This window comes from Micropterus dolomieu, linkage group LG23 (assembly GCF_021292245.1).
Source record: "Micropterus dolomieu isolate WLL.071019.BEF.003 ecotype Adirondacks linkage group LG23, ASM2129224v1, whole genome shotgun sequence".
In the NCBI taxonomy this organism is placed as follows: domain Eukaryota; kingdom Metazoa; phylum Chordata; class Actinopteri; order Centrarchiformes; family Centrarchidae; genus Micropterus; species Micropterus dolomieu.
The window spans coordinates 22,418,235-22,435,317 of NC_060172.1; the positions used below are offsets into that span (position 1 = coordinate 22,418,235).

Here is a 17,083-nt window from a genome sequence, read left to right on the forward strand (position 1 = left end):
AATTATTTATCTATATATTTTACTTTCAGCTGAGTGAAATGAACTATTTAAAATGTCTATACATTGCTCTCCTGCAGGTGGGTCACTGATATGGTTTAGATAGACAGTACATGCACACTTCTGTCCAGCCGTCCACACACCCATGAACGCAAACACACACTACTCACCTTGATCAGAGAAAAACAATGTGATCCATACAAGATAATGAACTGTTGCTTAGGCTGGTACATGTGTTGTAAATCTGTAGCAACAGTAAAGGTGTCCCTTTTTGCTGCATAGCCATAAATCTCCATCTCAGATCAATAGATTAACATGAGACAAAATTACAGTACAGACTGCAGGTTATTGATTTTTCTATCCTGCATGCTTACATGTTAAAATATGTTTGAGAGTACAAAAGCAGTTGTTGCAATCCGTTCCCTTCATCTCACACGAACATAAAAACAATAATAATGACTAATATTCAGGCTGCTCTGCAAATCATTGATAAATTGAACATTAATTTTAGAGAATCCAGGAATTATTCATATAGTAGCCTATGTGGAGGGTGGAAACAAGCTTTCAGCCAGCACTTGATTATAGTGATTACTTTTTTAAGGATTCATAAGCCTCCTCTGTATTGGATGGTCTATATCAAAGAGCTGTTCACCTCTTCACTGGCAATAGCTTTTATCTATTTCTCACTCCGCTATAGTCTGAACCAAGACTTAAATTGCCTGACTCTCACCATCAAGTGAGAGCAACAATCTGCATCATAAATTCTGACATCATTGCTGTACAACCACTCCATTTCACAGGAGTATAGAATACCAGAAAATCAATTCTGTTGATACAGAGGAAGATCTGCCTTTGGCATTCTTCTGTCTTTTAATCAATGGAAACATGTTCGCTCATTTAACTACCCCATAATTCAGGAAAAATGTATTTGATGGATGCTCTTGTCTCGTCTTTACCCAGTCTATTCACTGTGCATTTTTACAGCACATCTGGTTCAGAATGCCTCTTACAATTAAACTTTTAAGGTATCACAAAGCAGGATAACAAGTGTCTGTTGATGTATGATGAGTAGTTAGATTCAGACACTTGTTGTATTCAAAGAATGTGTCATGAAAAGCTGACATTGATGATTCCACTTACTTAAAAAGAATATGATCCACCACATGACTGAAGAACTGGCTGCAACAAACTGTAATCTCTAAAACATGTTTCAACATTTCAGCAAAATGCTTTTTGACAGATGACAGTCTCGTCTCATAATCATCTTTTGATCAGATATCAGGGTAACCTATAAATTAATCTCAGATCTGCCACTGCAGTGTGATTGCCTGGTAAAAAAAACAAAAAACATTTTTCTCTAAACTGAGTACTGCTTTTCTTGCCACAGATAATTGCTGATTGTACTTGAACTGTGCTCAGTTATCAGCTATGTGAGCAAATTAGTCACAGCCACATGAATGGCAAACCCATTGGCGGCACAACAGCAGACTACCGTATGTCAAATTTAGCTACATTTGATTACAACATTATTACATTGCAATAAGGAAAAATGTTCAATTTGAATTTGTTTGTAAAATGTGGATTTCATGAGTGTTGAGCAAAAAGGTCCAATTATATTCAACAGTACTGTTTGCCACAGTGAAGTCTCATTCTTGATCTTATTTTTTTTTAAAGATGCTTGTGATTAGGATCAACAGTAAACAGAGAGGATTTTGGGGGCAGAATACATGAATTCTCTTCTGTTTCATAAGGGGATAGAGCAAGAGGCATATCATTATACCACAGTGCATGTTCTCTAAATCACGGTAAAGTAAAAGAAAATCATAGGAGACACTTACTGAGATTACAGTCTATCCTGATACAATCTGGTGAGAGAGAGAGTGAGATGGTGAGATTAAAAGAAAAAAGAACAGCACAAAAGAGGAGAATATTTCACATCCTTCAAAGGTAAATTCTGCAGAAAGTTCAGTGCTTTTCAGAGCCCACCATCCGGGGACAGCCTCGAGAGTCTAAACCGCCACTTTCCTCCCTGTAGTGTCCATAATAACATTAGAATTAGGAACAGTGAGTGAAAGGAGAACCTCAGCATGTGTCTGGCACTGCTGGAAGCACAATGGACCAGATCAAAGTTGGGATCAATAAGGGCTTTATTGACCATAAAAGTAGAGGTGCGACAGTATTATTTTTAGCATCGGTATCAGCTCTGATGTGGTTGCTTACGTTAAGTCGACAAATGAATTTGACTCTTTCAGAGACTGTGACTTATGCTTTGGGGTAATACAGCAAACATGCACCATGGTGAGGAAAATTGTCTTAAGCAGATAACAAAAATGGGACCTGCATGCTAGATTTGGTTGAAGATTTGAACACATGAAAGTGCATAAACCATCTTAAAGCCTTTCACTCAAAGGAGCAAAGTGAATTTACTTCAGAAGACCAGGTAAGAGTGGCTACTGAACAGTAGCACTGAAGTTATAGCAATTACTTAAGTTATGCAGAATTTGCAATAAATGACTAGTTTTCTGTATATTCTATTCTGTGAGTGTTGATTATTGCAATGTTTTGTTTAGGATGTCCTGCATGCATTCATAAGTGATGCAGACATTAATGCTATCGATTAATTTCATGCAATATAACTGAGGTCATGCTCTACTAAAAATCCCAAACCTTGATCCGCCCTCACTCTTGAACTCAAACTGCTGTTAAATGAAATAATCCAGTATCCTACTTGTTCTGCAGGCCTGGTGGTAATTTATTTTCCAAGTTAAATACAGAGGGAAAGGGCGATTTGCACAACCTGCAGCCACAATGAACCATGACCATCATTACACCATGAAATGAATGAAAAGTGTACAAATGAGTAACAGCTAATTTCTTCTTCTAAAGTCCATCTGCAGTGTTCAAAATGGGATTCACTCACTCATCATTTGCATGTTCTGAATAATGAATCCAACAGGATAAATATGTAAAATTTAAGTCATGTGGCTAAGGTGTGCTCTCAAGCTGTCAACCATCACAGAGCAGTGGATACAGACAGCCAGAGACCAGGGTGACTATCTGATGCAGGTGTGTGTGTGTGTGTGTGTGTGTGTGTGTGTGTGTGTGTGTGTGACTGTGTGTGGGTGTGTGTCCATCACCCTCTGTTCAGTGAAGCGTCTCTAAACTGGACAGGCCAGTAAATGTGAGGGGAGGGAACTACAACGGTCATATCTATCGTCTAAGTGGTAATATCTCAGCGTAATGACGGAACTGGTCTCTGACTGCCTTCTCCTTGAACTGCAGACAAGCCATTGAAGGGCTGAAAGAGCCGAGACGGTCAGATGGGACCTGACCACTGGATGAACTGAGGAGAGAGAGAGAGCGAGAGAGAGAGAGAGAGAGAAAGAGAGAATATACATACACACCAACAGTTGCTTAAAAGGCATTAAACCCCTTGAGCTTTTTCCTAGCTTTACTTCTTCTTTTTAAGATTTTAGTTTTAGACATGGCATTCTTGAAACGTTACAATTGTCCACTTTTTTATTATATTGTAAGCTTTATCCATGGAATGAAAGGTGACGATCCTCATAACCCCCCCCCCATATTTCCTGCCTCTATACTGCAAGCTTTCCAATTGAGGCAAAAATGTGAAACTGGTGGTAGTGGTTAAGAGGCATAGGCTACCTTTTTAAAAACAATCGCCATGGTAAACCCTGGATGCCATAAAGCAAACGTTTTGAGAAATGGGCTTATTCTCTTTCTGGTGAAGAGTTAGAAAATCAATACCACTGTCATATCTTTACGGCAAATATGAAGCTACAGCCAGCAGCTGGCTCACAAAAAAATCAATTTTCCGTTTTACAGGGAGTTATGTAATGGACTATTTCTTGGCTGAGCGTTTGCCAGGGAACCAGCCAAGACTACAGGAACTGTGCGTATGACCAAGAAATAGTCCGACACATACCACGACCATACAACTGTGAATTGTTGTTTTTACACTTTAGTTTTGTACGGATTAAACTAACAAGATATAAAGCATTAGTTTGTGAGCTTTAGAGTTGCTGATAAGTGGATTTTATCACCATCTGACAGAGCCATGTTAGCTGTTCCCCCTCGGTTTCCAGTCTCTGTGCTAAGCTAAGCTGACCGGTTGCTGGCTATAGCATTATATTTGGACACATACATGAACAGATATGAGAATGGTATCGATCTTCTCTAACTCTCTAACTTTTTGCCAGAGAGCGAATAAGTATATTTCCCAAACGGTTGAACTATTCCTTTAAGTCCCATCCATAGATGAACCATTTTTAAACTCCAAATGATCTTTTTCTAAAAGTCCAACTAAAAAATTAAATTTGCATTTCATTATGTTATCACTTTGATTTGAAACTGTCCATTCATAATTTAATTCATGAATTTCCAGTTAAATCGAACTATACTGCATAAATAGGACTCTGAAAATACAGTCAAGCAACATGCAAAAGAATCAAGGGATACACTCATCTTTTCTTAAGCAACTGTAGTTAGTGTGTATGAAGATGGGTATGGGAGAGTCTGAGTCAAAACTAATATCATGAGAACTCTAGTTAGGTGACACGTCCTGAAAGGTCGATTGGTATTATCTGCTCGCATTTGCCGCAGCAGCATTACCCAGATTCACAGTGAGTTTCACTCTGCCTCCGTCCAGCTCCAGACGCAGGGTGTCCGCAGACTGCTGAGAGGTAGTGGCCATCAGCAGACCAAAGGCCCTCTGGGACATGAAGCGGAGGGACACATCCTCAGCCTCTGTGTGTATCGTCCTTGGCAGCACCACCTTCAGATACATGCTGCCGTCATAGCTCACCATGGTGGCCTCTACAGATTTCAGAAAGAGGAAGCATTAGCTAGACGCTGAACCCCAGAGGGAATCGCAACACCAAACTTAAAACACAATGTGGCATTTATGGAATGAAACCTGAATTCAATTTGAGCTTATCTCAGGTACTGCATGATATAATTTTAGATTGCAGTTTTCATCAGTCGCACCAGATGGCAGAAAAAGCCTGGAGCATACGAAGAAAGAGAGATTGCAGCAGCAATCAAATTTCTGGAGGATTTATAGCCATCATCACAAGGGGGATTTTCATATATCCCTCATACTATTAGCTGCCAATGGATCTGCGTAATTTGGCCTCTCTGTGAGAAAACCATCTGCATGGTAAATGCAGAGTGATTCAGGCTGAATCACTCTACCAAAGCAGCACTGCATTTCTAATGAAACACTCATAGCACTGGCAACCTTATGATACTGACAATTCATTAATGAATCACTATACTGTAGAAAAACTGTAATTTACTTTTGAACGGCTTAAATAACAACATTTTGTTTGGTCCTTTCATTCTCACCAAAACTGCTTTGTGGACGTAGAGGGTTATTCTGTGAGCACAGCTCTCATTTGAATAGATATGACATTATACAGTATGAACATTGTGAATACTTCAATTGCATTTAAATTATTATTGTTTAGAAGGCCTGAGCATTAAGGCCTGATAATGAATTTTCTTTGTATCCACATTTTTTTTTCAATCTGTGCAGGCACTTTCCAGCCACTACACAGCTAAGATAATAAATAAAATACCGGCCAAAGTGTGTTAAAAGCTTTGCAGCAGCATTTTAAAAATCACTCATCCTCCCCATCCTTCTCAGAAACTCTTACCTTTCTCACAGCTGGGACCTAGGTAGCCAGTACCATTGCAGTCACAAATGTGGCGGTTCCAGCCTTCTTTGCAGTGTCCACCGTTGGCACATGTGTCTCTGGCACACCTGATGTGAGTCTCTCTGGTACAGAAGCTGCTGACACCTGTGGCGCTCTGAACCTCTGCCAGTCTCCACAGGTTACGGCTCTGTCCATCAATGAAGAGGTCCCTCACACAGCCCACGTAGCCAACGCTTAGGGAGGCCGTCCATACCTCAGGTGGGAGCATGAGGGCTTGGCGATCCTCAGGTAAACCTCCAAGATACATGTCCCCATCTAGGTCAAGGATCTCACTGCCTTCATTAGCGGAAAAGGGGATGCTCAGGCTGTTCACGGAGATAAAGCCTGTAGGGCAGACAGTGAGTCAACATGTACTTATACAATGTTTTGTTGGAGAAAATGAAGACAGGTGTGTGTGGGTGTGCTAAGTGAGAACAAACTGTGAGGCTGAGGAAGTGGGCACTAGTCTTTGCTTGTCTTAAAAAAAATGTGGATTAAGAAACTGTCTTTCCAGTCCTTGTGAGCAAAAAGCAGAAGCTAAAACTAAAACTTGCTCTGGAAAAGTGAGGAATTATAAATGACAAATCTAACTCTGCTTGAGAAGGAAGGAAATGTATTTATAGAAATGTGAAGGAGGAAACAGAGGAGGAACTGTGTGTATTTTTCTGACTTCTACTAATAAGGCAGACATTTGGATTGTACTAATAAGGCCCAATTTCAGATGGGTGACTGTATAATTGGCCACTTGTGAAATAGGTTAACACAGATTTCAAAATGTCATACATAGAATATAACAAACTAAAAATATCATGGTAATTAAAACCTAATATGCTGGCATGTTTCGCTGCAGTGAATGAAAAGCAAGAGCATGCTGATGTGACTGTATCCATGCTGGCATATGGCGATTTCACAGCTTGGAACCGTTTCTACTCCACAGCTAAAACTGGAGAAACACAGTAACAGAAGCAGACAGAATGCTTCCCTTGCCTTCACAAATGCACATAATTATCTTACCGTTGCGCCCATTCCTCTGGAAGTCCACGTGGCACCACTCGCCATCATCGAGCCTCTTGTTACTGGCTTTTATCTTGACGCTGCCAGAGCCCATATCCATGACCAGGTAGAGTAATCCATCCAGCAGCTCTATGGCGAAGAAGTCGGCCCTGGGCTTCCTGTCAGGCTGTGTACCCTGAAGACTACCGTGGCTGAACAGCAGCAGGCCGCTGGGCTCTGTGGTGCGGAAGTCAAAAGTTATGGCGCCTGTCTTCTTCGTATTCCACCTGGGCAATGTCAAGTATGCAGACGGCGTGTCGAAGGTGACCGGCTCCAATGCTTCCACATTCTCACAGCTGAATATCAGGTCACCATGGATACTGATCTTAGGGTCTTGCTGTTCAGCTAGCCGTGACAGTTCCAGTCTAAACTCATTATTCTTGTAGACCACCTAATAAATGAGAGAGATGTTGTGGTGATATGACAGTTGGAGAGAGCAATAAATTCAGTTCAAAGGTTGAATATTCCTCATCAATACAAGAATTGATGTGACACAGCAGCATGCACAAGGACATGTGGCAGAATACATGTTGAATCATCCCTGAACTCAGAGCTCAGATTTCATTTCATTTCCAGAGTTGTGTCAAATAAACTGGCATCTTTAATAAGATGTGGAAGCACTTGACGCATTAATTCCTGACTCGTGCTGGGTATCCATGCAGAGATAGAGGACGCATGTGGAACTGTGCACGTTGTGTTTTACTGGTACTGTTTGATTTGTGAGAACAGAGAATCAGTTCCTCACCACACCAAGAATCTGGCTGGTTTTTGATCAGGATGTTTTCTGGTTTTCTCATGACAATTTTGTGGAAATTGTCAAGAGAAAACAGAGAAACGCATTTAGATTTCAATGCAAATGCAAAAATTTACATTTCAGACATTTAGCTGACTCACTCAGGAAGGTACAATGGGTCTGACGGTAGAATAATCTTAAATTCGGAGCAGAGGAATCACAGACATAGCACCTACACAATGACAAACAATTGTGTGTGTTTATACTAAGTAAATTGAAAAACAGCAAGTCCAAGCAGAGAGGGTGGGTGGGAGAGATGTGGACTCCATCCTTCTCAAGCACAACACACAATTTATTATATAAAGAAGTAATTTTAGTAAATGTAAGAGGTCATAAACTTGTGAGTGCTCACTTTCATTGCTGAGCTCATGATGCAGAAGCTGCTAAACAGCACTCCGGCTGCAGTGAATGTACAGTACAACAGACCTCCCTCTGTGTTTGAGGAATGTCTGGCTATTGATTTGATATTTTAGATCAACCACAGGAAACAGAGAGAAATATAAAACCCGTTTTAAAAGATATTTGCTCATACAAAATACAAAATAAACAATATCCTGTTCAAACTGAAAGTATACAATGCACCATAGAATGCCTGTGCAGGCTTCTTTGTGCTGTTATTGGATTATGTTCTACTTCATCCTGAGTTCATCAATATGCACAGCAGGAAACAACAATCCATGTCTCGTTTTGTACCAGTTGTAAGTCACCTGGAGCTCACTGTTATCTGCAACATCATTCTGCAACCAGCCACTGCCTGAGGTGACACACCACACTGCACAGAGGACCAACAGCCAAGCTGAGAGGCAATTTGAGCCAATATCACACTTCACACTGCCTCAGTGTGACTAATTAAGCAACAAAATCAGATGGCGAAACTGACCATTGAGAAATCAGTGTAACAGGCAATTTTTAAATGGGAAGATGGTCAATCCAGACAGTCACTTATTTATATATATATATATATATATACAGACATCAATTATGTGAAAACCACATCTAAAAGAAATGCGTAGATGGCTATAAAGCAGCACACTGTGACCTCTGCTGGGGTATTATCTAAGCCAAAGGACAATACAGGAAGTGGAATCCTATTTCACCAATTCAGACGCCTGTTTGTGACAAGGATTACATACTTTCCCAAAACACAAGAATAAAGCTCTTCTAGGTGTTGACTGACAAAGCCCTCGTGTCTTTTATGCTCAAGTGATGAAGAATAACAGCAGCCTGAGACCTTCTATGTAAGAACATACCAGCTCTTACATACCAGCTATGTAAGAACATTCTTCACAATCAAATTGGGTACAATCTTTGAAGCATTTAAGGAGAGGAACCTAATGATGCGGTGTGGAATATCCTGTAGGCACACATACTACAGACCAATAAGCTGGTGATTTCAAAGAGAAACCCATCTCTCCCAGCTAGTTGTTGTAGTCGTAACATTCGTCTGAAAGTGGCCATTATTTTTCCTGCGCCTGATGAACCTGATTGCCTCTATACAGCACTCACATCTGTTATCATGTAACCTCTTGAGAGATTAGTCATGGCCCCAGACCTTCTTCATTCAATAAAGAAAGAAAGACAGATATCCCCCTAAATAGACCCTCTGCTTATACAATAAATATTTTAGTCACTGCTCACTTTTCTTTCCCACATGGATTAAGATGAATATTTATGGATGAATCCTTCCAATTCACCACAGAGCTTTATTCCTCTAGCTCATCACCAAACTCAAGCTTCTGTCTTGGACTGACCTGTCTCTGAACCTGGCTCCTGGATGATCCCATTTGATCAGCTCTGTCACCGCTCACCCTCATTACCTGGACTTTTCGAGTTTGTCATCTCATTTTAACACTTTATCCCATCATATTCTCCCTCCATGCCTATGGTACATCTGTGTGACTACGCACAGCAGTAGTAGGTCTAAACACCACCAACAGCCACACCGCCCACAGAGCGGAGGTTGCAGCATTGGCAGCGATGCCGGGACAATAACCTGTCCATAAATAACATCTCATTTTCATTTCAGTGTATGCACATTGCAGATTAGTTATGTAGACACTCCATTTAAAAATAATCCAGTTAATGCTTGAGTGCTGTAAAATTTTGACGATATGTACTTTATTAACGAATACTGCCAATACTATAACAAATACAAATTCACTTTAAATGTGTCTGTACTGCAGAGTTTAACTCATATGGACAATTACATATGTGTAGACTGTGTGGACTATGAGATTCAAAAGGAATAGCCTAAAACATATTTAGGCACAGCAGTGCTTTGAGTAAAATGCTAACAAGCTCACAATGGCAATGCTCACATGCTCATGTTTAGCAGGTAATATTTGCCAGATTCATTATCTTGGTGTGTTATTAGCCCTAAACACAAAGTACAGCTGTGGCTAATGGGAATGTCATTAGTTGTGCAGATATTTGGCCATTGTGTATGGAGGGATTATTAGGTCAGAATTAAAACTAAGTCTAAAACTAAAAGTCTAATTTGAAAACTAAACCAAAAATTCACTGGTGACTTTGAGGCCACAGAAATGTTATGCTTTCATGAAGTTGAAGTTATCACATTATAAAAGATAGTCTTCCCTCTAGCCCAGCTCACTCGCTCTGTTTGGTTTCATTGCAGTGTGCTCTTTAGTGCTCAGAGCTCCCCCTGCTGACCATAAGGTGCCTTTTTGCACCAGCCGTTTCAAACCCAGCCTCCAGTATTTGGGCCACGCCCCCTTATTTGCATAAAGCCCTCAATCCTACATCCTAAATGCCCAAATGCCCAATCCTAAATACCAAGTGCCCAATCCCAAATGCCCAATTCTAAAGACTAAATGCCCTATCCTAATATCAAATGCATTTTTGATTTAGACTTTTAGTTTTCGATTTAGACTTTTAGTTTTGATTCTGACCCAATAATCCCTCCAAAATTGTGAGGGAACTTTACTTTGGGGGCTCAATGTGGGTAAATGTGAGGAAGGGGTCAATGACAGATCCAGAAGTAGCTTAGAATGCGATACATGTGAACTCCAGATCCCAACGTGACTGTGAGTCTAGATTCCAGTAGGATGGCTACACATATTTAGACCAGCAAAGAATGACCTTTTATGGCACAGCAAAGGAAATGTGGATGCATTGTGGACCAACAGACAATCTTCAGATTTTGTTTGGTCCTACACTGTGTTCAACTCTGTGTTGCTGAATCCATCCAATAGTTGTTATCATTTAAATGATAAGTTTGGACCAAAGTGGTGGACAACAGAGCGACCAACTGACATTGCCATCCATAGTGAGTCCAGAGTAGCTAAAACTCATATAAAGAATTTGTCTGTAATTTGTGTCATGGGACTGATCTTTGAAACAAAGATTACTTGTTGTGGACACGAAAACATCAGCATGAAGATTTCAGCTCTCCATCATAAATACATTTGCACAAACTGGATGCTCTGTGGCCTAAGACAGATGAAACATCTTTTCCAGTTGGGTTCTAAAAAAAAAAAAATTAAACAGAAAAGACATATTTTCAGGTTAGTTAGGCAGACCACTGAAGCCAAGCACACAGTCTCCAACAATATTCAAACAAGTCATCAATTGACTTTTAACAAGACAATATGACAGTCTTTATAATCTACCATGCTCCCACTCTCACGCATAAGGAAGCTGGTGCTCGTTATGCTTTTGCTCCAACTTGCCGCAGCTGTTACTTGCAGGTTATTTCTACTCTATTTGCCTTGTGCTTTTGTGTATCCCATATCTAAAAATGATGTGCCTGTTCTGTCCTTGGTGCAGGGCTGGGCTGGAAATCTGGCATACCGGGCAAATGCCCGGTGGGCCGACGCACCTTTGGAGCCGGTGTAATGTAAATGTTTTATTTATATAACTGTTATTAAAAAATGGGCCAACGATCGGCCCATAAAGCACGGACAGCGGCCTGTTGGGTGATTTTCTATACTGACATTGGGCCGGCCCAATCACATCTCTTACTAGTCCCCACCCCCTCTGCTCTCTGTTTCTGGCGTCACGGCCCAACAAAAAAAACATTCTTCAGACGGCTCCCACCAAATGACCGATATGTTTCCTACCGGGGCTGCAGTAGCTTCAACATCAGCTGCAGTACCCTACGTAGTGCAGGCACAGGCACTTGAAGGAGTAAAAGAGCTGTGGTGGCCACTGACAGGCAGAGGAGGAGGCGTGTGTTAGCGAAACAGAGGGACAAAGTGAAGCATGGAGTAGCTCAACCTGTAGGGAGGGAGCAGGGAAGGGGTCATTTACACTGGGAAGCTGGGGACATGTAGCCACCACTTTTTGGAAGCATTTGTTAAAAATGTTCTGAAAAATGGCTTGCAATGTTAATTAACAAAAAAAGAGAGGTTTATTTGCACAATAAGAAAACCTGCAATGCAATGTAAATATAGAAGAAACCTCTGCGTTGTCCGAAAAAGTAACTTTAGCAAAAAATAATAATAAGCTACTGATTACTGCATTATATTTTGTTATATTTTTATATTCTGAATTGTCACCTGCCACCTGAATTTTTTGCTTCCCTTTATAAAGATAAAGTTCCAAGTTTTTAATGCTAAAATCTTCTGGGGGAGGACCCCCACACTCTCCTATCAAATATTTCATTTATAAATATTTTTTAGAAATAGTAGCTCCATTAAAATATATTCTTGTCTTGTAGACATGGACATCAATCTTGTGCAACGTCACGTCTCAGTGTTTCATCACACCCCTAATCTGACCCCCTAAAAACATCAATTGTGTATTGGTGAGGGGTGTCTGACCGATTTTGGTGGGCTGCCTTGGCCAAAAATGCCAGGGCTGATTTTTTGTCCCAGTCCAGCCCTGCCTTGGTGATGTATTGTACTGCCAGCTGAATCCCATGCAGCTGGATTTAATGGGGATCAAGAGCAGAGCCTAATAACAGTTTATAAGCATTTGTGGAATAAATTATCTTATATCCTTTGAGGTAAGTGTCTCTGACAGTAGAAAACTCATGTTTGAGCTGGGAATTGACCCCAAGAAAATATTTATTTTACACCCATCTGCCACATTGGTGCTTATGCTACTTTCCACATGACTATTCAAACAACTGTCTGTTTTAGTCTTGTCTCCTCCTAATCCTTCCTTGGGAAGAGAGAGCATTTCTCCAACTTATAATGCACATAGCACATCATTTTCTTTTTATGAGATTGCTCACTTCATTAAAAATATGTAAGAGCTGAAATTGGGCTTTTACCCATAATTCACTGCTTTGTCTATACTAAATCTAATGCACGATTTTAACTTGCTTGCTCGAGATAATCAATGTGACAGGTACAGGCCTGAGTTAAAAAGCTTTAAAAATGTTGAAGTACTGATGAAAACTGAGTTCAGACTGTGTTTCAAACAGGAGAAGATGCATCTGGTTCTTCTGCATGTTAGTGCTATGTTCTCAAAGGGATTCCTGTGGGAATCTATAAATGCATAACTCCGCTCAGCGCAGCCTCTCAGCTACATGTTTCTCCTTCAAACACCCTACAACAGGAGAATCAATACGAATGTGAGGGGTGATTTTCTATACGCACAACATGCTCTGCTTATAGGAAGGGGTAGTGCTATCTAAGGAGGGTAGGATAGTATTTCCAGTCCTCTGCTGGGACCGAGGTCAAACTGTACTCACATCTTTCAGACAGCCCATGAAGTTGTTGCTGACCGGGGAGCCTGGCAGGTCAGCTGTGTTGAGACTGCCCCCTATGTAAAAGAGATCATCAGAGCCCAGCATGGTGTAGTCCTCCTGAGTGTATCCGGTGGTGGTGAGAATGCCGTCCACCAAGATCGTCACCTAGAGGAGCCGTTGGGGGTGGAGGGAAGTAAAAGACATGGAGAGATTTTATGTCAGACAGAAAGAACTAGCCTAATTATTTCATGCTTCATTTCTTGATTCTAGTTGAGCTTGTCTTAATGTTGGATATTGAAGGCAATTACAAGAACAGATTTGAAGGGTTCACTAATCCCAGCTGATCCTTGTTTCTGATATATTAGCAGGATTGCAGTGGCGTCAATATACCATAAATATTCCTTCGACTGATATTTTGGCTCCAAAGCAATATGAATGCTACTCAATTAATTTGAGATTAAAGATATCAAGATAGTAGCTATGTTACTCGTACAGTGGCAGCAGCAAAATAAGATTATTCCCATCTCAGTCTCATCAGTACACAGAGACAAAGGGAATGAATTACTGAAAAGGGCTATAGGAGAAAAAATAATGATATGCCTGTTGCCATGACAATAAGCCTACAGTTAACAGCTCCCACTTTGGGGAAGTGAAAACAATTATGATTTCTTGGGGGGGTGAAAAATGTAAAATTTTCAGGAAAATCTACTGTGAAAGGCTAATAGTTATTTAATTGTGCATTTAGGCATTTGCAATATGTATATATTTAGACATTACAGATAATAATGGGATGGTTTCTATTAAAAGAGAAGGATGACAAAGATGATGGAGACGCTCAGCTGCATTTCTGGACACAAGTATAGATAACAACTCTACTACCACAACCAGACCCGACAGACCGTGGCTTAAATAGATAAGAGTAGCAAAGTGGCGTGGCCTCATTCGGAACAAATTAATCATAATCACCCAGACAGGTCTCAGTAAGCACACACAAAACAAATCATTTAAAAAGTGGGACCTGTGATCAAGCTATCAGGTTTTAAAAGGTCTTCCAATTGTATCTTGAGCATTTACCTTTGTGAAATCCGTGGTGTCTATTTTGTAAAATTACTGGTATGTTGAAAGCAAAAGAGGATAAGAGACAAAGAAATGACCTGACATGGTGTGTTAGGTGTCAGGTCTCTAAAACAACGTTCTGCCTCACCATTTTCTGCTTCTGGCAGATATTGATTTCCATCTGTCTAGTGGTGAGGCCTTCAGTATCTTTGGCTTAGACAGTGGACAATGGCAGGGCTTGACTGTGGGTTGATGATACTGCACATCAAGAAACTTCAGAAAACCGAAGTGCTTTCATGTCTGGAAACTGATTGATGCTGCTTTCTCTTTCACTCCACAACGTCTAGAAAAGCATGACCAATTTCTAATAATGGGTATTACAACCCAGATAGTTACTTTACTGCTTTCTTTTACTTTTACTACTTTCAAAATCAGAGGTGAGGGATGAATGCTTTCAAAGATAATTACTGAATTAAGCAAAAACATCATTAATTACAAGCACACAGCGGGGTAACATTCAGTATCCAGTCTGCTCTTTCATCATAATTTCTTCAGGATTTCTACACAGCTGGTATTACACAGAGCGGATGAAAGGGAAACATGTACATGTGTTAGTGGAGCTCAAGAGTTACACCAAGAATTGAGTTCTGTGTTTAGGAGCAACAACAACAGATAATGTGTGCGCATATTAGCGTGTTGTGTGTGAGTATGGTTTGTACAGGCCCAGAAAGAGGTGGATGCATCGTTAATAAGGGTCAGAAAAGTAGAGAGAATGAGCACCAATCAGTTTGCCCACAACAGTAAAAACAGACAGTTGGAGAGGAATTATAGCCTGAAAAGTACCACCGGATCTAATAAAATGTTTCCACCAGCACTCTCTCGGGAGATACAGTACTCCCTATCTACATGTCAGTGAGGTAACTTAGCTGAGGGGAGAGCAATTTACACAGGGATCAAATGCATGGCTGAAAGCATAAGTGACGTTGCAAGCATTGAATTGCCGCTCTTCTGGAAGCAAGGGTAAGGAAGATGTGGAGGAGGAGGCAACTTTATATGCAGGTTAATGTGACAGATTCAGAATATATTGGTGATGATGGCTAGATACAAAATGAGTTCTACTTTAGCAAAGAAATCAAACATTTAAGTGCAGTGCACATAGAAAGCTCATTGTAGAGAAGCATAGTTATAGTTCAGGTAGTGATCACTTTATTTGGCATAAAAATGCTAGGACTCTGTTTGACTTCAGAATCCATATTTCCTTAAGGTTGCAATATTGTGCTAGAAATCATCCGCAGGGCTGGATTTTTAAAAATGCACTTCTAAGGTAAGGATATTACATTGTGCCTCAGTTTATAGATCTCTGCTTCAGTCGATACAATTTTTGTGCCTCAACATGTTGTAGGCTGCACGTTTTCCAAATTTATGCCATGCACACTGGCAGACAGAAGCACAAAATACAAAAGCAATTCAAAAAACTGTGGCGACACACTGAGTTAATCCTCAAAAAATATTTAATGAGCACAGCTCTGACATTTTAACTATGGCATCATCAGGTGTCCCTGATCAAGAAGTCAAAAGAATAAGTCGGAACATTTTAGCTGTGTTTAACAACAGTGGTATCAGTGGCCAAATGAAAAAGCTCTAAAAACCCATTGTACACTGGTTCATTACCAAACAGCTGACAGACACGGTTGACTAGCTGGTGCTAAAGAGTCAGATGTTTGAGCTAAAAAGAATGAATATTTGACTTACATTTGTCGAGTGGCCACAAACACAACTCAGCAATGATATTGCTCTGTAACTGCTGCATGTGTAAATAAGAAACTATTTGCTAACAACGTCGCCATATCATCTTAACAGATATGTCAGTGTTGTGTTAACATCTTGCCTCAGCTACCACCAAGTGACCACAAAACCAAGTTACTGCATGTTTATAGTTGCATGAAAAAAATATTAAATGCTGGCAGACAAGTTGTTTTATCTTCAGCTTCAACATTTGTATACACACCAGAAACATTAGCATACGCAGTTGTGTGTGACACATTTGTTAGTTGGTCACCTGACAAAATTTGTGAGCTTTTAAAACACTCCATAGACCTTCAGAAATGGATAATAATCTGTAGGTTTATAGCAGAAAGCAACACCTTTCACAATACACATCTTACTTTACAAATTTATCAGTGGAGCTTTGAGGTATGTATGAAAGGACTAATGACTGTATGTAGAATGACTGCAGTCAAATAAGCAGGGTAACATTTACTGTAAAAGACACATCCTGGCATGTAAATTAGTTTGGGAATTCAACACTGTGCTTTGTCCGGTAGACAACATTAATGAATATAAAACCTTAGGCCTGAGCTGTACTTGGCTGGAGTACAGTGCAACTAGGGGTTAAGTGTCTTGCTCAGGGACACTTTGGTCAATGTGTCACAGTGGGAATTGAACCCGCGTCTCTCACCGAGACATTTGTCATATACTCATATACGCCATTGCCACCCATACATTTAACATTTATATTTATTCATTTAGCTGACGTTTTTATCCAAAGCGACTTATAATTACTATACGTGTCAGAGGTCACACGCCTCTGGAGCAACTAGCGGTTAAATGTATTGCTCAGGGACACATTGGTGGATGTGTCAGGTTATCCAATGCACCATCACTACCCACCTAATATGAGCTTGTATTTTCTATCAGAACGTGGAAAGTACAGTGTTTGTTAGGGTTTACGTTGGACTGGTATTACCTGGACCTCATAAGAATCTGATTCAAATGTTAAAATGAATTACATATTTAAGTGTACCTCATACAATT

The 17,083-nt window shown here is 40.3% G+C and overlaps 1 protein-coding gene across 8 annotated transcripts in view; it reads right to left on the reverse strand.

Moving 5' to 3' along the window:
- nrxn2a (neurexin 2a) overlaps window positions 1-17,083 on the reverse strand; it is a 135,624-nt gene that overhangs the window by 75,435 nt on the left and 43,106 nt on the right. For 6 of the 8 annotated variants that reach the window (XM_046038891.1, XM_046038889.1, XM_046038888.1 and 3 more), the window contains 5 exons: window positions 13,217-13,378; window positions 6,726-7,155; window positions 5,673-6,056; window positions 4,627-4,830; window positions 1,836-1,862 (listed from right to left, as the gene is read on the reverse strand). In XM_046038891.1, the coding sequence (XP_045894847.1) occupies window positions 1,836-1,862; window positions 4,627-4,830; window positions 5,673-6,056; window positions 6,726-7,155; window positions 13,217-13,378 (1,207 nt within the window). The remainder of the gene's footprint in view (window positions 1-1,835; window positions 1,863-4,626; window positions 4,831-5,672; window positions 6,057-6,725; window positions 7,156-13,216; window positions 13,379-17,083) is intronic. The other 2 variants (XM_046038892.1, XM_046038887.1) reach the window with 1 other exon arrangement.